We start from the raw sequence: 26,344 nt of genomic DNA, 5'->3' as shown, positions 1-26,344 counted from the left end.
AATTTAACAGAGGACAAGTAACCTTTCCTTATATTCCAGATATCTAGCAAGGAAATTCTTCTGTCTGTGGGCAAAAAAGACATTTGGACAAGTTCTCCCTTCCAAAGTCAGGTAGATAAAGTTCTGGAAATCAAGAGTGTTTTGGGTGATGTTTTGTTTTTTAAAATATGGTTTAGTGCTGTACCATTGGGCTAAGAGAGTGCTGGCTGCCAAGAAAATATTTGGATATCTTTTGAGGTCATTTGAAGGTTTCTTTGAATACCCTTCTTGCTCCTGCTTTTTGTTTTTTTTAATAATCATGGTTAAACTTTACTAACTAAATTCATAGGAATTGTGGTTGTGTTCATGAAGTTAAACTGTACATGCATATAAATGATGGAGTATGAGTGTGATACCTGCTTTAAACGTAACGATTTTCAAAGTTACAACTAGAGAGAGATCTTGAATTTCAATTCCTTTTACTGTTTGCACTATTGTTCTTAATGTATATCTACATATGCTTTGTATCTGACTTTGAAATACTTGTGGTGGATAATTCGTTTCTGTTAGTGTTCTGTCAGCTACTGAAAACCAATGCTTTGATACTCTTTTCTTGTTTTACTTTAATTTGCATGTTCATTCTTGTTTGACCACACCCTTGGGAACTGAAGCAGTTCCTAATGAAAGACCTGCATTTGTTACAGTCAGAGTAAGATCAGGTCCTTAGTTCTGCAATTTCATTTTACTGTATCAAATATGTTCTGACTATGTCTGCCTTAGTTGGTAAATGGGAAGTTGTCCTGTGAACCTTATGCCATTCTTGCTATAGCCCATATACTGAATTTGCATGACTTTGTCTTTGTGTAAATTCAGGACAATAGTTATTTTTTTAGGATGAGTGGAAATACATTTTATAAAGTTCAGCAAGGAACATAAGCAATAATTAATTGCCTTTTTTAGATTTAAGAGTCCCCAGTTCTCCATAGTTTTTATTTGTAATGTTATGGTAATATGCCAAGTTGAAAAAAATAACATGTAGCTCATTTCTTTTTTTTCTTTTTTTTTCTTTTTTTTTTTCCTTTTCTGCTTGAGTGCTTGGAATGACTTAGCAACTTGGCTTGGGGTAGGTAGCTACGAATTGCAACTTGTGAGAGGATTCATATGTGTTTCACTGCGGGACTGCTAGGTATTTTGGGCCTAATCCTGTTGTTGCTACAGACATGACCAATTTCATTAAGCTAGTGGGGTAATTGTAATCAAAGGTTGTGAGTCTGAGCTTGTGTGCTCTTTGTTTGTTAGCTTGTATGTTTTCATGGGTCCTTCTGTTTTCCTTCTCTCCATCACAAATACAAAGAGATGAGAAATTTTTTGAAAGTATTCATACTCCAGTGGATGAGACTTTCCGGTTCTTAGGCTGCTGCCCAGGTCATCTTGACCACATGAAAAAATGTTTGATAGAATATTTTAAAATAAAATTACTTGAAACAGTAGATTATGACCATTATTTTTAGTTAGGTGATCAAAATCCTAATTCCCTCATGCAAACCCTCCTATATTTGAATTTTTAGTTGTTCACAGTTCAGGTGAAATGTAGTATCACTTCTTACCTGGTCAGGTCTGAGTTAATTAAATCTGGGTATAAAAGCAGAGACTGTTCTACTGAGGTTAAAGAATTTGAAGGTCATATGTGACTTGTGAATTCATTTTGTGCATGGCTTAGCATCCATTGGAAGGAGAAGGTACATGAGCAGATGAACAGCTTTGGTTTTAGCATAGATGACATGCAACTTGCTGAAGGAGTTCTTAAGCCTATTTAAGTGTTCTTTGGTAAGATTTTTAAATTTGGGATGACTTAAGATCAGTGTGCTGTTTCTAAGAACACAACGGAAATATCAAAGCATTGTAAAATCTAAAGTAGCTTTTGTATTTATTTCTATACATAAAATATTTTGTGTTAAAACAAAAAAGAACAAAATTAGCAGGGAGAATACATGTACCACTATCCACTGTGCTGGTGGTTTGAGTAAAACACAGAACTGAGGGTAAAAGATGCGAGTTGTTTGTAGATCTAAAGTCAACTGGTGCTGATGCTTGGCAAGGCAGTTAACAACATCTTTCTCTCCTTCCTTGACTTTATGTGCAGTATTTACAGTCAGTAAACTGATTGCTTCTTCTCGTACTTCGTGGAGTCTTGGAATAAAGTGCCACAGTAGGGTAGTGGTTTTTAAATGCAATTAGATGCTGTTAGCTAATCAGACAAGACTAGAAAAGAGGGAGCATAATCTTCATTAAAACTGATTGGTGGTTAACCTGAAAACCTGTATGAAGTTTCCCATGTCCAAATCTTTCAACTGTTTAGATGCTTTTATGAGCACAAGATTCTTCAAAAAACTTTTGGAGAGTGGAAGGAGTGGTGGACTGTTTGCAGAGAAAGGAAGCTCAGCCTCAGAGCAGACAGCCATTACAGGTTTGTGAAATGACTTCCTATTATTGTGTGTATATAGCAGTATGAGAATTTTTTCCTTAGGTTCTGAAGGAGTTATTAATATCAGTAAGCAAGTAACATTAACAGTACCTCTAGGCCAAGAGCAATGTCTTCATTGCTTATTTTCATATTTTTCTTCCCCCCCTTTTTTTTTTGTGGCTGTTATCTTAGGATGAAGTCAAAATTTCCTATCCAACGTATATTTAGAGTGCAACTGAACTTGAAAGAATCCTACTTCTAGGCATTGTTAGCTGTTATTTCACTGAATGGTGCCTTTTTCATTTTTCAGACGTTTACTCTGTAATTTGATATTCAAGGCTTGGAGAGCCTATGTATGCCAGCAACAAGAAAAGAGGAACAAATACTATGTTGCAGAGTCCCATGGTAAGTGTAGAAGTGATGGTAACTGCCTTGATTTGGGAAAGTATTGACTGGGAGTTTCCAAGGGGAATATTTACATAGAATCTCTGTCCCTTGTACATGTTTGCACATTGACCTCCCCCACCCCATGGAAGTGTAATGCTTTTAGGTACAGATGGTCGTCTGTCTAAAGCACGCAGGGGGGTCCTGTTTGCACTACTGTGTAGCTATATCATTAGTTAGTGAATATGCTTAAGAGCCTCTCCATCTGCTCAGAACTACATTGTTTGGTTTTTGAGGGGTGGTTTGGCTGGGGGTTTTTTTGGATTTTTTTGTTGTTGGTTTCATTTTTTTTTACTTTTATCACAATGTATGTTCAAGTAGGTATTTTTTGGATAGAGAATTCCAATAAACATTCTATCAGCTGTGGCTATAGAAATTAGATAATAATTCTGTGGTATTAACGGCACATATTTTATCTGTATTCACTATTCCTTCCAGCTTGTGTCTTGCAATTGAAAAGAAGCCCAAGCTTTTGAAGTGCCCCTTGTCTTATTATATAGATTCTTTGCTCTGCAATGGATTTGTCCTACTGATGAAGTTGCCTGTATTGGTTTCAACTTCCTTTGGTTTCAGGGAATATCTGTTTCCCTGAAGAGGAGGATGACTCTCTTTTAAAGATGATACTGTGGTTTTGTTCTGTGCTGATATGCAAAATAAGTTAACTGGTCTCTTTGCCTCAGAATATTGTATAGACTGGCACCTTTGGAAACAAACTGATAGGCTATCTAGTTTTTCTGTCTTACTGAGTAAGGCCAGAGAACTTACAGAAGCAGCTATGTGTACTTTTCTATCTTCATGACTAAGAAACCTGATTTAAGGTAGGTTAATTCTTGATTTGCAAGATTGCAAGGAAATCTTAAGAAAAATGTGGGTTATTTTTAGTGTAAGTGTAAAGTAGCATAAAATCAATGTTTTTTTCTAACAACTTTGCTTCAATATTGTCAGTTCTGACAAGCCAGACTGTTGTGAGGAGAAAGTGCAGCGCACTGCAGATAGTGCTAAATTGGAATTTGTGACACCACTTCTGGTTTTAGCTGTGTGACCGGCCTGCTAAATAAACTTGACTTGTTTCTGGTTGATTTCTTTGCTTGTAATAGAGAATAACTCTTGAAAAGCTGATGAACTTTTGGTTTTTTAAACAAACCAAAGAAAATCCTGTAATTCTTACCCAATAAGGTTGTTACGCTGAATATTGTTATACAGTTATATACCCTGTAAGCACTGAAGACAAAGCGGTGCCATTGTCTGATAATTCACGCTGCTCTGAACAAGTGGCATGATGCTGTCAGCGTTTCAGAGATTCTTGTCGGTGTGACACCCGCAGCCGGGGTGGATGGTTGGTTGTGGCTGCAGCTCTGGTGGCTGTTGTTTCAGGGTTTCCCACGAGGTGTCACCGTGGGTTGAGGGGACTGGAGGTCAGGGACTAGTGGTGTTAATGAAGTGGTTAAAAATACCAGATTCTTGCTGTAATTTTTTTTGTTGTGCACAGCGAAGAAGCAAAAATTGCTCAGGACCTGGCAGTGCTGGCTGGTTTATGTTGATGTTCAAAGGACAAAACATGGGATGCAGTCTGTGGCATTGGCGTTCAGGGAAAGAAGCTGTTTGCGGTAAGGATGGAGTGGAAATAGGCAGAGAGGCACTGACCATAAGGCCATGGTTTTTACCTGTGTTCTGTTATCTTTTCCTGCAGTGACTTTGTTCTGTGGTTGATTCGTGGGGGGGAAGGGACAAGGGTCTGAATTCTTCTGGTATGCCCACAGACTGTGAATTTAGAAGATTGTTGTTCATATCTTTTTCCAGTGAGAGGAAGGTGATTTCTTGCACTGAACTATGGAACTTGCATTTGAATGTGTCTGTAACATTGTTTTGGCAGCATATTGTGGGCAGTGTGGAGAAGACAACACTACCAGAACTGCACTGGACATAAAATGAATGTTTTGGCTCTACAGCATTGGGCCCAGAGCCTGCAATTTCGAGTAAGTCCCAGGAGCTCCAGCTACTACCATTTCTAATGTTTAAGTTGCACACGTATGTGACTGATATGTTGCAGATTAATAAAAAATAGGTCTTATACTCATTTGCTTTGCAAATTACAGTATTTATGATGGAAGAACATATTAGGACACGAGGAAATGGAATGAAGCCGTGTCGGGGAAGTTCAGATTGGATGTTAGGAAAAAGTTCTTCACTGAGAGGGTAGTTGGTCATGGAACAGGCTCACCAGGGAAGTGGTAACAGCATCAAGCCTGTCAGAGTTCAAGGAGCATCTGGATGACACTCTTAGTCATATGGCTTAGTTTTAGGTAGTCCTGCGAAGAGCAGGGAGTTGGACTCAATAATCCTTGCGGATCCCTTCCAACTTGAAATATTGTATGATTCTATGAAGGTCAAAACAATTTATTTTTTTTTTCCCAAGAAAAAATTCTTTACAAGAAATCTAGGCAAAGCAAACTGGATCCATGTCTTATATTTGCTAGGAAGCAGACTGGCCAAAGGAATTATTACTGTCTTATACAGTGCTTGATGATAGTGAAAGTATCAGAGTTCTGTCCACTGGAGAACTAGCCACAGGTAAATAAGAGGTAACAGATGTGTGTTTGCAGCTGTGGCATTTTGAGCAGGGTATGAGGGGTGGCTGCATCCAGCTCTCTAGAATGCCGAACTCCACAGAGGTCCAATCCACTATCCCATCAGGAGGAGCCTTTGCTGTGAGGTGGCAACACTGCCTGAGGCCAATATTCTACTAAGGAGATAAACTTGTGTCTTGGGACATCTTATCATATCTCAAGATATGATTCTCTTTTACATGAAAATACTCTGTCTGAAAGAAAGCCTGTTGTCCAAAAAGTATTATTTTGACCTTTTATTGGAAAAAGTGCAAAAGTATCCAAAAAAAGGAAAAAAGAAGTTTGATACTGACATTCTTTCTTTGACCTTTTCTATGCTGACATTCCTTTGGCATTTGTTTGCTGGGTTTTGTTTGTTGGGTTTTTTTTCCCTTGTGGGTAGGAACCTCATTGCTCATGACTTTTACCTTGAGATTTTACATGGAATTTCCTATTGCCTGTGTGTTCTTCCTCTTTTCTTTGTTGTTCTTCCCTAATCTTGTCCATTTTTTCCCCCTTACTGCCCTCCTTCCTCCATTGTTCTGTTAGGCTTGGTTACAGTGGCGAGAGATGTATTTATACAGCCTGAACAACAAGCAGAAGGAGGCTAGAGTGGTAACTCACCATCAGCACTGGGAGTTGAAGAGATGCATGGAAGCATGGCTGGGATACTTAAACCTCCAAAGGGCAAAGAAACATCAGAAAGGTGAGTTAGGACAGAACAGTTCTCAGCCCTTTTGCTTAGGGCACAGTGATGTTTCACAGATGCTGCAGTATTTCTGCTTGCTCAACAGATGATGAGATGCAACTTGGACTGTACACTGTCACAGGCCTGGCTAGCTAAGGTTACATACTGAACTGTTAGGAAGCTCACCTGCTTTCCGTGTGATTTAAAAGAAAATGCTTTATGGTTCCCTGGATGAAAACTTGCACATTGCAAATTGTATTCTGACAGAGATATCTGTGAGAAAGACATATTCAGGACTATTACCAGTCAATCTATGTGTGGATTTTCTTGTTAATCAGACAATCACAACTCATGCAGGATAGTAAAGACTATTACACTGGTTCTTTTGTTTCTTCCCTTGAAGTCACTGGAATGAATTCAGACATTTGTGTGAATTCCCTGTTGATTGGTGGTTGTGGAAAAGAATCCAGTTTGGATATCTGGGAACCAGTAATAGAAGTATGCTGAAATGAAAGCAAGCTTGTTTATGTTGAACAAGTGACACAGCATCTTAACTTCCCTTCTTAAGTCAGTACAGTATGTTACTGATTTAAAACTGCCTTTGTGATCAGTAGGAAGAATATAGTCCATAGCTGAGTGTTACTGTGAATTCTTACCACCATTTTTCAGTGTTCGAGCTTCTGTCACTTCAGAACCAGTGGCTTACAAGTCATGGCCTCATCTGATATAAATTAGCCCACGATGGAACAAGTCATGAGTAGTTTGTGTGTTTGTTTTCTAGCTCTGGCCCAAGAGCATCACCGAAGCAGAATAGTCTGGCAGTGTTTCTCTGACTGGCGGCTGTCATGGGAATGCAGGAGAAGAATGCATGCTCACCAAAAGGATGTTGAAAAACTAGCAGCAAGGATTGCTGTACGGAGAGCCTTTGCACGCTGGAAGCATTGTATCCAGTCTGTATTTAGTCCCTAGCAGGGACAGGTTGAAAACATTTCTGCAGGGAAAAGATCTGTTTAATAAGCAGGAATGTTATGCAGTAGCGTGGGTGACAACAAATGTTATCATTAGAAAGATGTACGTAAGGCCATACTAACAATTAAACAGTTGCAATTACAGTATGTTAGCCTGTTGACAGCTAAGAGCCTGCAGAAGATAATTTAAGGTTGGAGAGGAATTCCTTACTTAACAGTGAATCAGAACTGTATTGTGGTAAGCCAACAAAATCTGAAAACTTGACTGTAATCAAAACTTGCACATTTAACAGTGTGGGAAATTCAAATATTGAAGCAAATTTACATGGAGATCTAGTGCCCCTCTGTGGGAGAAGGTTGTGTATATATCAGGATGGATGTTTCTGTGTAAAAGATACTTTAACTCAGTGACAGATGTTGTACTGTGTGTGGAAGAGACTCAACAGTGTGAGCTGGCCGAAAACCACTACAAGCATCATCTGTTGGTAAGAACACTGTTATGTGTCAGGTGGAAGAGGCTTTGGAGAGAATTAAAATACTTCTGACTAGCAATGTGCCTTTAATACCAGTGTTGTGTGGGTGTTAAGTGGGGTATGCACCATTTTCTGCCATGGTGAGTTTGGATTCAGCATCAGGTTTCTAAATTCCAACTAGTCTGGAATCTGCCAGTTGAGTCCAAACAGGGAAACTGTGCTGATCTCCAAAGGAGTTACTCTTCCAATTGGGAAACTGGTGAAGTGGCAGATGAATCTTGATGATATTGGGTACCATGCTCCCTGGCCATCTCACTGTGAGATTGCATTTCCCCCTTGATTTTCCCTGATTTTTTTTTTTTCCCTCCTCACCTCTACCCCAAATGTTTCTGTCTGCTTACACTGTTTTATTACAAGAATTATTTTTTCCTTCTATAGTAATGCATACATCCTTCTTTTCACATGACTCCAAAAATAGCTTACGCATATGCAGGTAGTTGAGTAAGAGTCGTCGTCTTTTTTTTTTTTTTTTTCATTTTCTCTTTTTTTTCCTTTTTTAATAAAATCCTGGAGAACTGTCTGAAAGGTGGGCACAAGCAAACCTCCAGCTTTTTTGGAACTGAATTATTTTCAACTGAATTATTTTGATGATCAGTACTGATCATCAAAAGAATGGCAGTAAACTTGTTTGGATCATAGATGGAAAACATTAGTGACTGTAAGAGCACTTTAAGGCAGGCAGGATGCTTTCATCATGCTATTTACCATGTTCATCCCTGAATCAAGGTATTGTGGGATTGTAGACCGAAAGAGGAGACCTAAAAGGGAAGTGGATCTTTTCTGTTTTTGATAAGGAGAAAGTTATCAATCTTGAACTGAAGGAAAAGATACACTGGGAAAGGACTTGGTAGTGGTCTTGATAGCTGAATAAGGAGTTAGATGTTTCACAACAAAATCCTAGGAAAATGCAAGGGAATTTTAGTTTAGCTGGAGAAGTGACAATTTGTGAGAAGAATTTGATGCATGGCTTTGACAAGATCATAAATCTTAGCTATTGCAAGGAGTAGCATCAAAGATAGATTGTCTGTAAGGTGCAGCCTGTTCTAAATGTATCAGTGTTTGCTGATTTGGATCACATGAAAGTTACTTATATTTCTTGTTACAGAAACTTGGGTTTAAGGGTCTTTGGCAGAATGTTGTGAACACTCGTCTTCAGCAAATGAGAAAAAATCTGTCATACCGTCAGCATCAAGTTACAGTGAGTTTGACTACTTTTTTTGTATTAGTTTTTCTTGAGTTGTGCTATTGCCTTCCACTTTCACCTTTTTCACAAAATACTTTTTTTTTTTTCACAAAATACTTTTTTATTCAATCAGTGGCTTTGTTCCTAAATACTAATAGCCACAGAAAATCTCCTATGTGGCTAAAATAACGTCAGATACGTTATTTTAGTTTTCTGTTTTCCTATGTTTGTGGTAGTTTTTTCTTTTACCAGAAAAATTCAAATGAATTTGGTAGATAAAGCAGTGCAGGAGGCAACTACTGCAGCATGCAGTTTTATTAGGACATTTAATAATTTCTTTCTTCACATTCTTCTCCTCTTTGTTGTTTTATTTCAGGTGCTGCAGAAGTTCTGGAACTGTTGGAAGTCCCGTTTGGAAGAGAAGGAGGAAGAACAGCAGCAGGCCTTAACATCAGTCGCTCATGCCCATTATAGGTATGCGGAGAAATACATACAAATGTAGGATTTGTGGGCCTTTGGTTCTCTTTTAGAATGTTAATGTCTTTGGGAGCTTGACCATCCTGATGCCAGTTGCTCTTATTTTCTATGAATAATGGACAGTTTGCATCTCCTGTTTCTCTGAAATGTGAGAGGGAGATTGACTAAGCCTAACTTTGAGACTTGTTTAGATTTAAGAGCTGGATTTTTACTGGTTAGAGCAGTAGGTTGCAGCATGAGCCTGGACAAAGCTCAAAACACTAGCTGGTGCTTTACTTTGGGGGGGAGTTCATGGCTCATGTATGCTACCTTTGCTGCTAGAGGTACTGTAAGAGTGAAGGTAATGCTTTTTTTGTAGAAGCTAAATTTATTTAGTTTTAGGAATAAGTCAACATTAATAAAGTAGCCAGAAGGCTTTTAAATTTGACCTGTGGCGTTTGGTGGGGAGTACCTGTTTGTTATGATGAAGTTGAAAGGGTATATATTTGATTCTTATACTTCCTCTGTCTATTGGTTCTTAATGCTGCTTTCAGTTGGTTCCAAAAATGCAAGATGTGCAAATACTCTAAACTTTGTTCCCTTAGAACTTTCTTGATTTTTGAGTGAAGCTTAGCAGGAGAGAATGAGCCCTCTACAAGACAAATCTATGCTACTCAGCACAGCATGCTGTACTCTACAGTGCTCAGATCCTGGAGCTAGAGTTGAAACTGAAAACACTTCAACCACAATATTATGGTGTTGCTCTCAAACAAATGAAGCCTGTTGAGATGTCCCCGTGTTAGTATATTTGTGCAATGAGCCACACGAGTTGCTTGGTTTAAATTAGATGCAGGGTAATAAGGGAAAGAAGGGAAGCTTCATTCTGCCATGCAAGCTCATGTGTCATGTTCTTTTTCTCCTTAGCACAGTCTGCATTCAAAAAGACATTTAATTTTACTACAGCTCACTACCTTGTGGCCTAAACAGTATTTTACACTCAATAAAACTTCTGTCTCATTTCTTCTAATCCTCCCAGCAGAGTTTGCTTTAAGATGAGTTGGAGCATGCAACTGCTGCAATGTAACTTACATCTCTCTCACCAAGGAAGGGGTGAACAGGTGGTTTGAAGGATCTTGTTGGTTCTGTAGCCATACCTTGATTCCATGGGTCAGGAATGCTTTTGTGAGCAATCTTTGCTCTTTAGAGAGTATAAATGAAAACCTATTTCCTGAACACAAAAGAACAAATTACAAGTATGTTCCTTGTTCAGAGGTCTAGGGCTGCTTTCCAGCCAGACCTAAGTAAAACTTTCATGGCAGCTTACCAGAACTCAGCTTTCCTCTGGGTCTCTGATGCACATACATGCTGTCTCACAAGTCAGCGCTCTGACTGCTGTTTCTGATGGTAAGACCCAGGAGATAACCCAGAAGAGCCATCAGTTGAGATTTGTGACTGTCTACAGATCAAAGGCTCTTACTGGCAACTGCCAGTACCCTCCAGGAAGACTTATTTAACTAATGTTGTTTACCAATCTTGTAATGAGCTGTAACAGCTACTTACTGAAAATTACCTGCTAAGAATCCAAAATATCTTTTAGACCTCTTTAGACTAGAGAAGAGCTGGGACTGGTTGACAGTCTGATTAGTGTGCCCACATGACTGAGTTCTGGAAATAACTGATGTAGTTTGAACTGAGTGCTATTTCCACCAGGCTGTAGCTCAGACTACTGGAGTAGGACGCTTCTACCATATGCTTGTTCTGTGAGAGAGATGTATAGTGCGCCAGCACAATTTTATTTGCTTTTTTTTTGGATACTATTTGATAATGATTCTTGTGCATCCCTGGAGAGGAGGCAGACTAGCAAGTATGATCTTCATCTAGAGAGAAAGAAGCTTTGATAATGAGAGCAACTAACCTGACCTTGTTCGTAAAAGGCGGCTTCGGTAGAATCCCTTCAGTGTTGAGATCGGACCATGCCACTCTTTGTTTTTATAACTTTTTTCAAGGCCTGTTATAATGTTTGTTTTGTTTTGGGTTTTGTTTTTTTAATAAAAAAGTAGAGTAGGATTTTCAAAATATTTCAAAGGGAGGAGGGAGTGGACTATATTTACAGTGGAGAAGAAATAAAAGATTGTTACATAATTTTTTCTTTTTGTGTGTTTATAAATAAAACTGATTGATCAGAAGTCAGAACAGTCTCTTGAATGATCTGAATGAAAGCAGGGAGTTCTAATAACTTCAGAAAATTCATTAATCTTGTCTCATGTGTTCTGAGTAAGATTTCAGGGGACAAATTGTCCATTTTTTAACCCAGAGAATAATGAGGACACATAGCTGCCTGAATTCCAAAGAAGGCTTGAATGATTTGAAAAATCAAGTAACTATTTAAGTTGTAGAGGAATTGGCCTTTTGACATTCCTAAAATCAATCTCTTTTCTGAAGGAATTCTCTCCTGTGCTGACATTCTCCCTTTTTGCTTGCAGGAGGGTTTTGATGAGACAAGTATTTGACACGTGGTTGCTGAAGGTCTGCAAGCAGCAAGAATACCAAATGAGACAGAAGAGGGTAAATGTAACTCTTCTACCTGGCCTTGGTTAGGAAATGGAAGGCGTGATGTCTTAGTCACTGTCTGTGAACATTGGTTGGCAGGAGATGGACTGGAGTGTTGTAAATTCCCTTTACCCTGGTGGGGGATCGAGGCAGGGGAAACAGATTACAACCAATATTTACTAATCACCTTTTTTTAAGCTGTTGATTAATAATAGAATCAAGCTGTTGTTATTAGAGGGTAGCTATTCACACAGTTCATTCACTTATTCCTCACCCAATAAATATGTGTGTGCTCTTTTTCTCACACTCCGTCTGTTTCATAGTTACCTGGTTGAAACAATAATAGTAATAAAGAGCCAACCCCAACCTATTGAAGAAGTGCAGGGTTTTACTGACAAACTATTTGCTTCTAGGTAGGTGTCCAGAAAATCTCTTAGGGGGTCCTTCATTTCCTGAGATGTAAATATAATCACGTAGTCTTTATATATAGCAGCCACTGCTGCCTTTTATGTGGTCTGAGTTACACAACTCATCGTTGATGGTAGCATGTGTGGGTGGCCTTTTGCAGATATGGCTGACTCTTGGTGTTCTGAGATTACCAGTTCTTGTGAATTCAACAGCACTGGCTTCTGGAGCTTATCGGTTTTTGGGAGTCTTTCACGTGCTACTTATCAGCTTGTATTTTTCCTCTTTGGCTGGCTGTTTTCTTCTAAAAGTTTCTCTATCCACATGCATATAGGTACCTGTAGAACACATTCACATAAACTTGCAGCAAAGGGACTTTGACATACATCCATTGCTGTTCAATGTGAGAAGAGGAAAACAAACATTGGACAGTTCTGTGCATGTCACCTTTAAGGAATTGTCTTCTGTTGTTTGGAACTGGCCTGTGTCATGAATTTATTGCCACCTTCTTTCTGTTATAGGCTGTGCTTCATTTTGAAAGGAAACTATTGCATTTTTTCTGGTGCTTCTGGCGTAGAAGAACAGCTGCATGTTTGGAGGAGCAAGAGGGCTTGGTTCTTGCAAAAGATCACTACAGCAACATGCTACTGCTAAAGACTTTCTGTCTGTGGAAGCAAAATACTAAGGAGAGGAAAACAGAGTAAGAAGGTTTTTTTAAAGAGACAATTATTTGGACTGGCCCTGTGGTGGCCTACTTTGGACAAAGCAGCATTTTATTCACAATGACTCTGACTCCTTATTTGTGCTTTAGAATCTGCAGGTTTGTCTTTCAGTAAATGACTTACTGAAAATAGCAAGTGTGGACTCACGCCTGTGCTAGAGATGATTGCAGTAGCAGTAACATGGATTGCATTGCAGGAGAAATAATTAAATTATTTTTCCTTTAGGAGGCTCAAGGAGATGCAAGTCTTAAGATTTCACTATTCAAAGTGTCTGCAGCAGTCTTGGAACAAGTGGAGGGAGGTGAGAGAGTTAACTGATGGGGAAGAGCTTGAATCCTTTTCTTACGATCAGATTGATTGTACCCATATGGCTAGAAATTAAATTGTTTATTTTAAACACTAGTCATTCCTAAGCTCTCCTTCCTTTCCAGGTGAATAAAACCAGTTCAGTGTGTGCAGAACAGGAATTGTGTAGGGAGGAGGGGGAGTTCCTTGATTTCTTGTTCACTTGTCCAGGTGTATTGAGAATGGGACTATAGCTTAGGAGATTTAGCTGGGAATATAACCAGAATTAGTGTGATGAAATTGTTCCTAGCTGGTACTGTGTATGTCCTTCTCAAACTTTACTGAAGTTAGAAGTTTGCAGCAAGGCCATGGTGTGTGGTCTGTACAGGTCATGGCAGGCCCTATCAGATGGCATTCTGCTTTTATGCCAGGCCTTTTCCTTGCCATGACATGATCTACCAAATGTGCCTTGCAGCATGGCTTGAAAATCTATGAGAAATTTTACAGTTCATGTTAGTCCATTGGTCAGAAGTTGTTAACTTGAGTGAATTGCATCAGTCTTCAAGAGGAGTCCTAAAAAGGGTGGAGGGAAAAAAGCCTCAAGCTTCAGCTAGGCCTTTCGGAGGACTGGCAGAGTGCAGCACCAGTTTGAGTGAGAACATATTACAGCAAGAGAAAAGATTGATGTTTCCCCAGAGACTGGGAATGGTCCTTTTCCCTCTGCTCTCTGCTCTTGCCTGTTTTCCTCTACCATGTGTACGTATCTTTTTTTTTTTTCTTTTTTTCCTCCCTCTTTATAGTATGTGGGACATCAGCGTGAGAAGTGGAGGAAGTTGGTGCAAGCAGACATGCACTATTGGCACACATTACTGGGCAAGACCTTCGGAGCCTGGAAGGTAGGAGGGAATGTCCTTTTCTTTGTGAGACTTGTCTGTGTGTGCTTAAATGCTTCAATGAGAACTGAAGAGCTGCCATGCTGTTTCACTCTAGGCGCTTACACACCAAGTGTGCAAGGTAGAATGGAGGCTATTGTAGATAGGGTTGTATAAGCTCTAGCATTGCTTTTTGGAGCAAAAGAACCAATGTAATTTTGTGTCTTTGGTGAAGGGTATGTAATAGCTAGCATTAACTTGTGTGTAATGACTACTCATCTCAGAAAAACAGCATTTGATTTCAGTGGCTATAACTTCTTTTTTTTTTTTTTCCTATACTGTACTGCTGCTACTGCTCTACTAAGCTGGTACTAAGAGCTTCCAGATATCTTCTCAGAGATGTTGACAGTTGAGGGATATTTTACCTCTCACTGCTTTTCTTACAGAGTTACCAACGTAACATACAGTGCATTCTATACCAAGTAGCTGAAAAGGAGAAACAGCGCACTAGACTACTGCTGCGGTAAGCCTGTGTTTTCTTGTGCAGCATGAGAGAAGTGACTGCACTGCAGTCAAATTACTCTTTTTCTTTCCCTGCCACCATTGTAAATTTTTGTGTTCAGGAGCGGAAATTGACTCTGCTGTGCATTGTTGTTTCTCTGCAGGTCATCTAGCTAAAAGAAGTCAACCTCTTCCTGGATTGCCATCTGTTTTGCTTTTAACTTTTTTTTAATCTGTGTTTAGTCCCACGAGAGATACCAGACAGCAAACTCTATCATTCCCTGCAGTGCATGGATTCTGACTGCCATGATATTAAAGCAGCCTGGAAGATGTAGAGACTGTCTTGCATTATAGTGAGGACAGCAATTAAAGATAATATCACTTTGTATTGGTTGTAGTTGGTTTAGTTTTAACTACTTCATTTGTTTTTATGGTATACAAGTTGAGTCGCTTGCAGAGCCTGACTGACTCAGCTTAAGATGCTAGATTTTAAGGGTGTGTTCTGCTTTCACACTGCTTTTGCACTCCTCTCTTCAGCAGAGACCTGAAGGGGCAGAAGTTGGTTTGCAAGACTGAGTTTATAGAGGCAGCTGGGTTTGGTTCCCCTGTGAGTGGGAAGGTGCTAAATGAATAAGTGAGAATCATTCTTAATGTTTTATGTTTGTTGTTTAATTTTTTTATTTATTTTGTCTTCAGACAACTTCTGTGTACATGGAGAGAAAATGCCCTTGCTCTTATACATGAAGCTAAGGCAACTACACAGGCAGATGAGCACTACAGGAGAATAACCCTGTCAAAGGTAGGGTCTGTATAGCAGATACCAAGGTCTAAGTACAGATGTTAGTTCAGGCAGCGGTCAGGTAATGCAATTGGAAGGACCAAAAACTTCATCCAAGTGCCACTACTAAGAAAGGTCTAAAAAGCGGGAATCCTATCATCTTTTTACACGCATCTCTGAAACTGTTGTCTCTGAGTGAGCTCATGGTTTTTCCTCTTCCTTTCTTTCACCCCATTTCCTAGAAGGAAGGGAAAACCAGTAGTATGATACAGCATAGTAGTATTACCTGGGAGGGGGAGCGGGTAGGCAGAGGGACAGAAAAGAAGAATACCTTGAAAAATACCGAGGGGACCCTCTGAGGTACTGCTGTGTTTAATTTGTAGGAAATTTGCACTGTCCTCCTGAGCCTTATGTGAAAAATGAGATGGAAATGGTTATGGTGCCAGCAATGTGGAGTACATTGCTTCCCTTTCACAGAACATTGCAGTAGCAATCTGTATCCTGTCTCTTGTTTGTATTGTATCTTTAGGTGCTGCTACAGTGGAGACACACTGCCTTGCTACAAGTGTATTACCGTCAGCAGAAGATGACAGCTGTGATGGAGGCCAGAAAATATTTGGATATAGGTGAGCTGATGGAGACATTAAACTCTCAAAAGATTTATCTGTGTATGATCCTTAAAGACATGGCTTAGTAGGGCAGTCTTTTGTGTCATCTGTACAGATGAAATGACTGGATGGTCTATTAAGCCTGCAAAGGATATCCTCGTAGAATGGGAAATGACTTGGGACTCCAGTGAGTGAGGCTTCTTGCGTCACTTTCGCTTCTCTATTGGTTCCTTGTCTATATAAGGGGTGGCAACACTTCCTTCCTCAAAGGCATTTTCCATTACTAATTTTGAGAGGCTCAGACATCTCTGTTTTGAGGGCAGTGCAAATAATCTTATCAATTGCTGCTTCAGTCTTTCTCTAGTAATTAATACAGAAAGGCCCTCAAAGTTTGCAAGCATTTTTGTGGCACCAGCTACATTGTTGACATAAGGATTCTGAAGCGCAAAGAGGGCAAATAATTTCCTAAAGATTATAAAGAGTGTTGATGGCAGCAGGGAAGACTTGCAAGTCACGGCTTGCTGTCTGTTACCTAAAGTGTTTCATGATCCTTCTTCCTAGTGCTGAGGATGGTCAGTGTTAAGTATTGCTAAAACAGTCTGGAAGAGCAGCTGATCACTTGATACTCTCAGAGAGAATAGCTTCCTTTTGGTACATTAGTTAATTTATCTTCTTCTAACAGTGCATTTACAGACCCTGTTTCTTCACTGGAAGAAATTAACTGGGGAGTCTCTGATGCTGAGGGCCCAGCAGCACAGAGCAGCGCAGCACCACCAGCAGCACCTACTCCAGAAGTACCTGCTGAAATGGAAGAAATATCATCAGCATTGTCTTGGGAAAATGGTGAGAAGGATCAGCAACCTCTTCAGCCAGTGACCCAGGGTGGGAAGTTGTGGGTGTGGAGGAGCAGGCCGTGTCCCCTGGTGAAGGGAATGGTAGTTTTGGCTGAGGAGGAGCGTGACAGCCTTGTGCATTGAGGAGGAAGGAACATGCCTGTGTCTTGCCTGAAGAAGCTTTGATAGAACTGATAGACTTAACAAGAAATGACAAGCTGGGTTTGCAGTGTGTGGGATCACTTACAGTTAATGAAATCCTTGCTGGGCTCATAGATATTTGCAAATGGGGTCACACCGTAGGGCACTTAAATATTGAGGGTGGCCTCGATGAAACAAAGGGCAGGTGATGAAGGCCATTTGATACGTGTTCTGCTCCAGTATCATTTGGCTCAGATAAGTGGGGTTTGTCTGCAAGTGACTCACTGTTTTGGTTGCCTTACAGCTACTACAGAGACAGGGAGATCAGCTAATGACTCATAGACTTTGCTCTGCTTCCTTCTCTTGTTGGAAGACACGGGTAAGGAATTGTCCCCTGGGTAGGTATCTAGCTCCTTGCTGATCCTTATCCTTTCTCCTTCGTATTCCATTTACACATGAGGACCACAAAATTTTATTTAAACACTTTCTGTATTTTTGGTTCCATTAGCACAAGAGACACCTTGCCATATACTGCTGAACTGAGTAGGTTATTCTGCTATGGCTCCACCAGCACTTCCTCTTTGATGCTCCATTTAGCTAGAGTTTCTGGTGTGGGATATGTAAATTCCTAACCTGGGTGCTGTGCAATTTTTTTCCCTGATAGATGTTGCAGCAGCAATGGGAAAAGCAGAAGACAGTGCAAGCATTATGGCACTGGTCCCTTTCGTTGCAGAGGAAGGTAAGGGTGTGTGGGGGTCAGGGGCAGACGAGTGAATTTGCAGATGTGCAGATCACACGCAGATTTGACTGCAGTCGGCAGACCGCACATTGAATATCTGTTTCCTTTCATCTTGGGGGTTCTATATGTTATTTTAGGATGCTGGAAAACTGTCCCTAGATCCTCTTATCCGATTAAAAAAATTACACATTTTTTTTCCCCCATCCAGCCTCAGCTGACTTAGATCCCTTTCCCTTTGTCCTTGTAGTAGTGTCCTCCTGTACCACTGCCTGTTACTATCCATGGGAAGGGAAAGTGTTCCTGTCTGCAGGGGGAGTCCCTGGCCCAGAACCTGTCTTTGCAACAGTCGCAGCTGTGTGTTGTTCATGTTGTAGGTATTTGATGCTTGGCTCAGATTTTCCAAGGGGCAAAAGCAGAAGAAAGATCGCATTGAAACATCCACAGGAGTTTACCATGCTCCTCTTCTGAGAGAAGGTGTAACCCGGGTCTTGAGAAACACTGCTGACATGAAACAGTTGCAGGGACAGGTCCAGGCCCAGTGCCAGCTGAAGGTGAACAAGAAGGTATTGCTCAGATACATCCAGGACTGGTCTGCTCTGATCTACTCTGTGTGTGTTTGTGTGTGTATGTAAGCATTTTGGAGCCCTACATCTCAGCTTTTGTTTGGATCTAACATAGACTTTTGTTTGTGGTTCAAAGCAAAGCACCTTGTCCTTTCATTCAGCTGAGACTAGAGCATTTCAGACTTGTTTTGCTAATTGGGAACCTTTCTTAATGATGCTGTTTCAAAACTGGCCAATTCCTACTGCAGACAATATAGCTGGGTGAAACCTTTGCTTGTGGTTAGAGTCCTTAAATTCTGTGCTAGCATGAAGCATTAGAGGCTGCATCTAATCCTGTCTTAGCTTTAGCACCTTATACCTTCAAATGTGGGTTAGTGTCACTTCTGCCTTTGAGTATCAGCCCAGCCCTGTGCGTGGAAAGGAAGATAGGGATGCCTATATTGATTGCTCTCTTCCTGCTCCTTGGGAGGCTTTCCAGCTCTTGTCCAGGTTTTCAAGAAAGCAGCTGTTCCATTTGCTAATGCGCAGCCTGCCTCATTGCAAAAGTACCCAGGTAATTCTCCTTACCTAAATGTTACCACAGTAGAGCTGCTAATTTAGCTTAGAGAGCTGGTGTGGCTGTGAGGTCATCAGAAATCTCAGTTCCTTTCGGCAGTGTTTTTCTCCCTGGGTGGCCTGGTGTTGCTTCCTACTGTCAGCCATCCAATGCTCTACTATTCTTTGTGTTGGCAGGCAGCCTACAACGTTCACCAGTCAGTGTATCGTTGTGCCATGCTGTGGAAACAGAAGGCTCTCTCCAAGAAATTAAATAAGCCTTGTTCTTTTCTGACACCTCTGAAGAAGCAAGTCACATTTAAAATGCCTGATGTTAGCCCCAAGACAAGAGGACATTCGGCAGAGGAAGAGCCATGGCCTTCAAAATACAGTCATCTACCACTTCACTTTGCTGATGGGGACTCGGTTCTCAGTGATCTGTGAGTGTAAAGTCCCTCCTGTGTTTCTCTGGCATATATGTAGTTTTGCATATATGTAGTCTGTCGCTCTCATTTTTTTATTCCCAAGTTTTCGCACTGATCACTGTTAGTCCTGTGCAGTTTCCCTATTCTTTCTCTGACTCTGCATCATATGGCTGGCACTGCAGACTTACGCAAGAGCGGCTGCATAATGCATACATCAGCCCACCAATAATGAAAGATTTGTGACTTTATACTTACATATCAGCGACAGGTAGAATCAGCTCAGCTATATACTTTCCACTATGCATTTCTCAATATAAAACTATGAATTCATGGAGCGTTGGTCATTTGTCATAGGAACAGTTACACAGAGAAGCATTTGAAAGATGTATGTGATATGACTTTTACCATCAGGAGAGCTTATTTTGCCTGAGCAACTTAGAGCTGACACTGAAGCTCTTCTTTTTTTCACTGAAGTCATATATAGCGTCTGATGAAATGATAGACATCAAGATCCTGGCAGTGTAGAAACTGAACTTTCTTTTTGCTCCTTTCTTTCCCTTGAGGAAGCTATTCTTTTTTAAAAGTTCTTACTGATCATGGGGCAATTACAAGGAAGAATCTTCCATGAACCTTCTCAGTCTAGGACAGGAGCCTTACAAGGAAATAAGGTGATAGCTTCACATTTCTTTAAGATAGTATATGCTGCCAAAAGTAGTTCTGCCTTGTTCAGTTCTGTCCCTTCCACCACTCCTTGTGTTGGCACAATTATTCATATGGTGAACCAGCTTGTGACACTAATACAGGTTGAAATTTAATCTTTAAAAATTATTATTGCATGTAAGGGGAACATTGCAGAGCAGGGACAAATGATGGAATAGGACTGTTTCTTTAGGTGCAATACCAGCTTATGCCAATTTAAAATAATCATGAATCTGGGGCATTATTGGTTCTGTTTGTTCTTTTCAGAAGTTCTTTTCGACGAGCAAAGTTACCACCACAGAGGCATGACTTCCTTCTGGAATATCTAGAAAGCAAGGAACTGCTGGGACCTCCTTTCACTAGGTAGAAAATCTGGTTTTAAAAGTAAATAAAATGAGTGACTTACAGTGGGCTTTATGCTATGCTTATCCCCTCAAATCCCCTTACCTTCATAATACAGAACATTCAGTAATTATGGGACGGTGCATTGCTCTATCAAAAAGCCACGGTGATCTTAAAAACTTCAGGTTTCTTGTCTGCTTCATATAAGAAAGCAACTCAAACTACTCTTACTATAGAAGCTGAAACTTGACGTTTAAACTGAACTTTTTTGTGAAACTGTTCTGCAATTAGAAGAGAGAGAGAAATATTTCCTGTCAAAACCTATCTGAGATTGCTGCTTCTGATCCCCACTTTCTCTTGTCCCCAAGCCAAAATAAGGCAGGATTTTGTTAATGGTTTAATTCACAGCTCTAAAGAACTTGTTTCAGCCTGGATAAATGTGGAGGATTTGGAGGAGGGCAGGTAGGAGTAATTGATACCTTAGGTGCTTTGCTGCCTTTTTTTAAACTATTGTGATGTTTCTCTCTCTCAAGTTTTTTTTTGGGGGGGGGTTGGTTTGGGTTTTTTTTCCCCTCCCCTTAAATTGGGGTTTCCTCTGCATAGTAAAGCAGCTAACTGGACAGTGGACAGCTGTGTGCAAGGGAATAACAAGTTTCTCCCTTTTTTTGCACTGACTTGCAAGGGACAAGACCAACAGGTTACAATGTACAGGGACCTCATCCTTCTTCCTTTACAGGTCAGAGGCACCCTTTCAGCAAACATCTGTGAATAAATGTTCTTCGCAGACTGGGAACTTAATGCCAACACCTCAAATGGAAGAAAGTACCTGTAAACACCCATCTCAAATGGGCAATATCACTCATTCCTATCCATCTCTCGTACGTGCTCCTCTCCCGTCTGTACCACTGTGGACACAGGATGTGCGCCATGCTGTTCAGAGGCCAGAGCTATGGTCTCCATCTTTTGTGCCCCAAATCAAAGCTGGAGCAGAAATGGTGAGTGTATTTCTGAAGGAAAAATTAGTGTGTTTACTGGGCTACTGTCAACACGTGTGCTGCTTATTGCTCTTTTTTTCCTGTGCCTCCTCTGGACTGCCCATCTGGTTATTGAGCTAGTCAGTTCTTATTCTAGCTGTCATCTTAAAAGCTGACCAAATTAACTGGCTGTGAATGCCCAAGAACTGTTTACCACCAGTCTGAAGCAATATTTCACTAACTGACCAATCTATGTGTGTGGTGTACTGTAATTCATACCTTTTTTCCTGCTCGTGTCCTTCCTAGCAGGATGCTTTTCCTAGCAATTGACTTGAACTCACACAGTTCAGAGCAGTTACAGTTTGCCACCCAGATTACAGGGATTTAAGAGTAACTCAGTTTAGTAGCAGTGGCTACTAAATCTCAAAAATTGAAATTCACTTCACCTGCAAGTATGTGCTTGCATTTTAAACTCCTCTGTCCTACACAGAATGGGAGACATTAACCTTGATAAAGTATCTCCATGCTAGAAATGAAAGAGCCTGCTTTTTAAACTCTGCTGCTTCTGTGGTATTTTATGAGAGGGGCTCAGTGACCACAGGGGATGTCTGAGTGGGAGTAGGGCTTAGTAGGTCAGGTGCATCCTACCTGTAGGGCTCACTCAAGACAACCCTTTGAGTAAAAAACCAGTATCATTCTGACCTTGTAGAGAGGAGGCCAGCCTGTGAGTGGTCTCAAAGGAGCCCATTCCCAAGACCCTCAACAGGACTCCGTGGGGAAGAAGTTGCGACCAAATTTGCAGCCACATTTGCTGTCACCTGAAGACTTGGTGGGAAAATGGAGTCACCAAACTGCAGGTATGTCCTCAGATCTAAACTGTAGCAGCTGTATTTCCTCTTCCCACATGTGCAAGAGTGCAGGTCAGCTCCACAGAATGTAAAGGAGACAAGGCAGTCTTGTCTGCCTGCATCAGGAGGTGAGGAATATCAGCCATTCCTTTTTGGGATGATAATGGTTTTGTGGACCCTGCTGAATTAGGGAGCTAAAGCCCTGTTCTAGGGATTGAAGGATGGGAGCTGCTAGGGGTCAGCTTCTTTTAGCAAGAATGTGCTCAAGTGCTGGGGCATTCACATACTCAGGGCTGAATGTACAGCAGAACTCACTTCAGGGGGGAAGAATTCACCCAGTAAGGTTCTCCAAGTTTTCCCTGTACTTACAGTATGGTTGTAAAGGGGATGGATGATGTCTAAGACCTCTCGAGATGGTGTTTTTAATAATACAAGGGCATGAAATTTGTGTTCCATGGAACTAGACTTCCTACTTATTTACTATTAAAGCACCAAATCATGAATAGGCCAAAACAGCATTTGTAGTACTAGAGCATTTCTCATCTCTTTTTTTTTTTATGTTTAACATGAGTCTTGAGAGCTTTTAATGCTGTCAGGACTCCTGCCCTCTCACTGTACCTGATCTTTTGAGTGAATAAGTACATGTCACAGGGTGATAAAACATGTGAAAAGAACTTGAGTTTCATGTTTCCCACTTACTACCTGACCTTCCTTGATAAGAAGAAACAGCGTAAGTCTACTCTCCTTCCATTGCTTATGCCTTGTGTCTTCCATTCAGCTGAAGGGGAAGAAAGGGAGCATGGTTCCAGAGAAGAAATAGTGTTACAGAGAAAGCTGGAAGTTGAACTCCAACACATCCAACAGCAGATGCAATATTATTTCAGCAGGAAGCAAGAACTCAAGTATGTTGCAAAGCCCCTTTAGCTGGCCTTTCCTCATGCCATCAACTCAATATTGCATTTTTGTACATATCTACTTTGAAAATAACCAGTCTGTTCACAGCAGAACTGTGAGTGAAACAGAGAGAAGTTCTAGAGATTTTTATTTTCTCCTTTTAAGAGTTCACTCCAGATATAGGAAAGAGTACATGTGCAACTTCTTTTGTAGTCAGCAAGTGGTTTAATTACACCTTTGGCAGCTATCGGATAAAGCATTGACAAAGGTATCATTGGGTTAATCTGAAAGCAGTGCAAATGAACTTGGCAGAGTAGCTGAAATTTAGCTTTCAGTTCTTTTGTCATGAGGAGTGAAGACTTAAGCTTTTCCAACTGTCAATTCAAAAAAACATGGCTGGGGTTTGACTTCTCTATTAGGATAAAAAGGCGTTTACAAAAATGCTTAAAAGAAAATGGGGCTTGGAGGGGCTTCAACTGTCAGGAAAGGAAGAAGTCAGGAACTAGGAGTAGGAACTAGGAGACAACAGCTTTCAGACAGATTTCTCTGCTTTCCAGCATCCTTTTTTTTTTTTTTTTTTCTCCTTAAAGACATCATTCACTAGTTTGAGACAAAAAATTGGGTCTTATTGTAAGTATCAATTGCAGGTCTAAGTTGGCTTAGACTGCTGAGCTCCTAATTGGAGTAAGAATCCTTCTAATCCATTTTAACAGGTTCTGTCAGCAGCAAGCACAGATTCTACAGAAGTGGCTAGAAATGAGCACGCAGCCAGAGGACCAAGATGGTGTACAAGGGGTTCAGGAAGAATTGGACCAGGTGTGTAAATAGCTAACAAATTGAAGTTACTTAAGTGATTATCACTATGCTATGCATTTAGCCTAAAGGCTGATGGTAGTTATGAGGAATTGCAGTCAGCTGTTATTAAAATGCCAAGAAAAGGGAAACTGGTTATCAGAAGTGGGCTGTCAAGCAACACAGACTGCTGTGTAGATGCATCTTCCTGTTTGTTCAGAAATTTAACTCCAGCTCCAATAGACCTTTCTAAGGCTATTTCCAAGCTACACAGCAGCCTTTAGCAAATTCAGTCTCAAACTTTTTCCGCAATTTCTCAGGACAAAGTAGCTAAACTGCAGTGACTGCATCTGCATTGCTCCCAGTCTGCCAGTTCATACAGCCATGTGTGTGGGTACTGCACTGTTGCCTCTCAAGCTAGCCAGTACTTGGCTGTTCCCAAGTGACACAATCCTGTCACTTAATGGTTCTTAAGTGGGATAATATAAAGGGTGCTAGAGCTCATTCACTCTTCCTCTGTGAAAAAAACTAAATGCTGTCTTGCTGTACAAACAACTCATGCAATTGTCTTCACTTTCAGTTGCAGGCAAGGATCAACACTCTTGCCAAAGCACAACTAAAAGAGAGGCATCATGTGCAGAACCTGGTTGCCCGCCTGCGTGACATCCAGATTGCTCTGAATATATGATGCATCTGAACCAGTTTTCCAGTTCGTGGGTAGGACTTTTTGCCCCTTTCATAGCAGTGGAGGATGGAAGATGTGTATGTTCTCTTACATCTATGTATGGCATTTTTATTTTATAAATTAAATATTTTTGCTTGGTTTATTTTGTTACTACAGCTGGTTAAAAACAAAACTGGAGCTAAACATACCTGGTGCTGCACTCAGTACCTAGTTTAGGTTACCCTGGCATTTCAGAAAGATAAGCAACACTGATAAGACTCTTTATTTCAAAATGTTTGCAATTAAATGAGTTAGTGTCAGTAAGTCGTCATACACTTTGACATACAAAAATACCGTGCTACTGATACAGTTGAAGAATTAAATGGATTCTCCATGCAGGAGAAAGTCACAGCGTTATCAGTACCCTCTAGGAACTTTGCTTTCACATCCAGGGTGCAGTACTGGCCACTGCATAACAAGTAATGTTTGTTATTCAGCTAGCTCTGCACAGTATTAAGACCATCACAAAAACAGCCACGGGCATGCTGAATCCTCTCCTCCTTCTTAGATTTCTAATAAAACAAACATCAGGTAACCCCCACTCCATTACTAGGCTAACAGTAACCTTCAGATACTGTGGATGATGATGCTGAGTAGGAAGAAATTAAAGCTTAAAGTTGCTTTGGCTGTGTCTGGATGTCATAGGCCCCAGTGGAAAAGTGGGGAAAGATTCAGTTGTCTTTCATGCACTGGAACAAATCTTCTTTCTACTGTTAACATGACAGTGAAGTTTAGCCAAAAGAACTGGTCATAGCTTTATCCTCTTGGGGTTGATGTTTGCCTTAGTCTTTTCTCACTCTCAATGGTTTAAAAAAGTGCACATTTCTATAACCTGTATATAGTAAAATACTGCTGCAGGAGTAACTTGCTAATGCCAAGAAGTTTAACAAGATAGGTGGCTGACAGCCACTTCAAGCTTTCAAACTCCTCCCTGTGTAAAGTAAGGAAACATTGGCTCTCGGAGCCAAATGAATTTTCTCCTGCTTGTCACCCAAACAGCCACCATCATGAGTGTCATGGCTGGGCTACATCACTTACTTAAAGGTGGTTTATCATCCCTTCTTTCCTGATGACAAGCTAAGCATATAGGACTTGGCAAACTGGACATTGATACAACAAAACAATAATCTATTTTCTGCAGTGCCTACAGAGAAGATAAGATTTTTTTTTCAGGAAATCAGAGCTGGTCAAAGCCTACCATCTCCCTGAAGTAGCAGAAAAAACACCCAAGGCTCAAGCAGGGAAGTAATATGAGAAATCTTTCAGAGAGCAGAAAGGCAGGATTTATAAGCATATCTGCTTCAACAAGCTCTGGACAGGAAAGTCAGTTCTAAATGTCTGAATGTCTGGACTTGAAACAGTTTATTCTCTAAAAACAATTGATACATTGCTGTAAAACTCAATTCCTCCTCTTCACTTTGGCACCAGTTTCTGTCAGTGCCATATAGTGCCACATTCAGCAGACCCAAGGTGTTAGACTTTTAACTCTTCTTGACGTGAAGTAACAGTTAGCTGTAGGATGAAGCTTCAGCATAGAGCTTTCAGCTCCCAACACATTCCTAGTGGTAAGTATGAGGGCAGAAGTCAGAGCAGGTGTGGGGTTTTTTTATATTTTGAATAAGATGACAGTGTTGCCAGTCCATTAGAGGAGGGCCAGGTTGGCACCTGGGAGGCAACCTGGGATTGCTTCAAAGATCCACAATATTTTTATACACAGTCAGTGCACAGGGCATTTCACTCCATGCAATAAAAATTGGTCCTGAAGTACCTGAAATTATTCTGTAAGTAGAGGGA

General features: G+C 40.6%; 1 protein-coding gene across 12 annotated transcripts in view; it reads left to right on the top strand.

The window, feature by feature from the left end:
- SFI1 (SFI1 centrin binding protein) overlaps positions 1 to 26,344 on the top strand; it is a 35,611-nt gene that overhangs the window by 6,286 nt on the left and 2,981 nt on the right. For 6 of the 12 annotated variants that reach the window (XM_075769983.1, XM_075769992.1, XM_075769990.1 and 3 more), the window contains exons 4-31: positions 40 to 111; positions 2,339 to 2,446; positions 2,754 to 2,848; positions 4,377 to 4,494; positions 4,761 to 4,863; positions 6,043 to 6,199; positions 6,963 to 7,124; positions 7,564 to 7,634; positions 8,788 to 8,880; positions 9,242 to 9,339; positions 11,805 to 11,886; positions 12,798 to 12,976; positions 13,224 to 13,299; positions 14,084 to 14,179; positions 14,602 to 14,678; positions 15,353 to 15,455; positions 15,964 to 16,060; positions 16,725 to 16,885; positions 17,321 to 17,395; positions 17,681 to 17,755; positions 18,130 to 18,318; positions 19,051 to 19,292; positions 20,244 to 20,339; positions 21,001 to 21,313; positions 22,002 to 22,149; positions 22,919 to 23,042; positions 23,748 to 23,850; positions 24,407 to 24,655. In XM_075769983.1, coding sequence (XP_075626098.1) covers positions 40 to 111; positions 2,339 to 2,446; positions 2,754 to 2,848; positions 4,377 to 4,494; positions 4,761 to 4,863; positions 6,043 to 6,199; positions 6,963 to 7,124; positions 7,564 to 7,634; positions 8,788 to 8,880; positions 9,242 to 9,339; positions 11,805 to 11,886; positions 12,798 to 12,976; positions 13,224 to 13,299; positions 14,084 to 14,179; positions 14,602 to 14,678; positions 15,353 to 15,455; positions 15,964 to 16,060; positions 16,725 to 16,885; positions 17,321 to 17,395; positions 17,681 to 17,755; positions 18,130 to 18,318; positions 19,051 to 19,292; positions 20,244 to 20,339; positions 21,001 to 21,313; positions 22,002 to 22,149; positions 22,919 to 23,042; positions 23,748 to 23,850; positions 24,407 to 24,514 — 3,421 coding nt within the window. In that variant the 3' untranslated portion in view covers positions 24,515 to 24,655. Of the gene's footprint in view, positions 1 to 39; positions 112 to 2,338; positions 2,447 to 2,753; positions 2,849 to 4,376; positions 4,495 to 4,760; positions 4,864 to 6,042; positions 6,200 to 6,962; positions 7,125 to 7,563; positions 7,635 to 8,787; positions 8,881 to 9,241; positions 9,340 to 11,804; positions 11,887 to 12,797; positions 12,977 to 13,223; positions 13,300 to 14,083; positions 14,180 to 14,601; positions 14,679 to 15,352; positions 15,456 to 15,963; positions 16,061 to 16,724; positions 16,886 to 17,320; positions 17,396 to 17,680; positions 17,756 to 18,129; positions 18,319 to 19,050; positions 19,293 to 20,243; positions 20,340 to 21,000; positions 21,314 to 22,001; positions 22,150 to 22,918; positions 23,043 to 23,747; positions 23,851 to 24,406; positions 24,656 to 26,344 lie in introns of those variants that run through there. The other 6 variants (XM_075769984.1, XM_075769987.1, XM_075769985.1 and 3 more) reach the window with 6 other exon arrangements.

The sequence above is a fragment of the Balearica regulorum genome, chromosome 17 (assembly GCF_011004875.1).
Source record: "Balearica regulorum gibbericeps isolate bBalReg1 chromosome 17, bBalReg1.pri, whole genome shotgun sequence".
NCBI classification, from domain to species: Eukaryota; Metazoa; Chordata; class Aves; order Gruiformes; family Gruidae; genus Balearica; species Balearica regulorum.
This window is presented reverse-complemented; position numbering and strand designations above follow the sequence as displayed.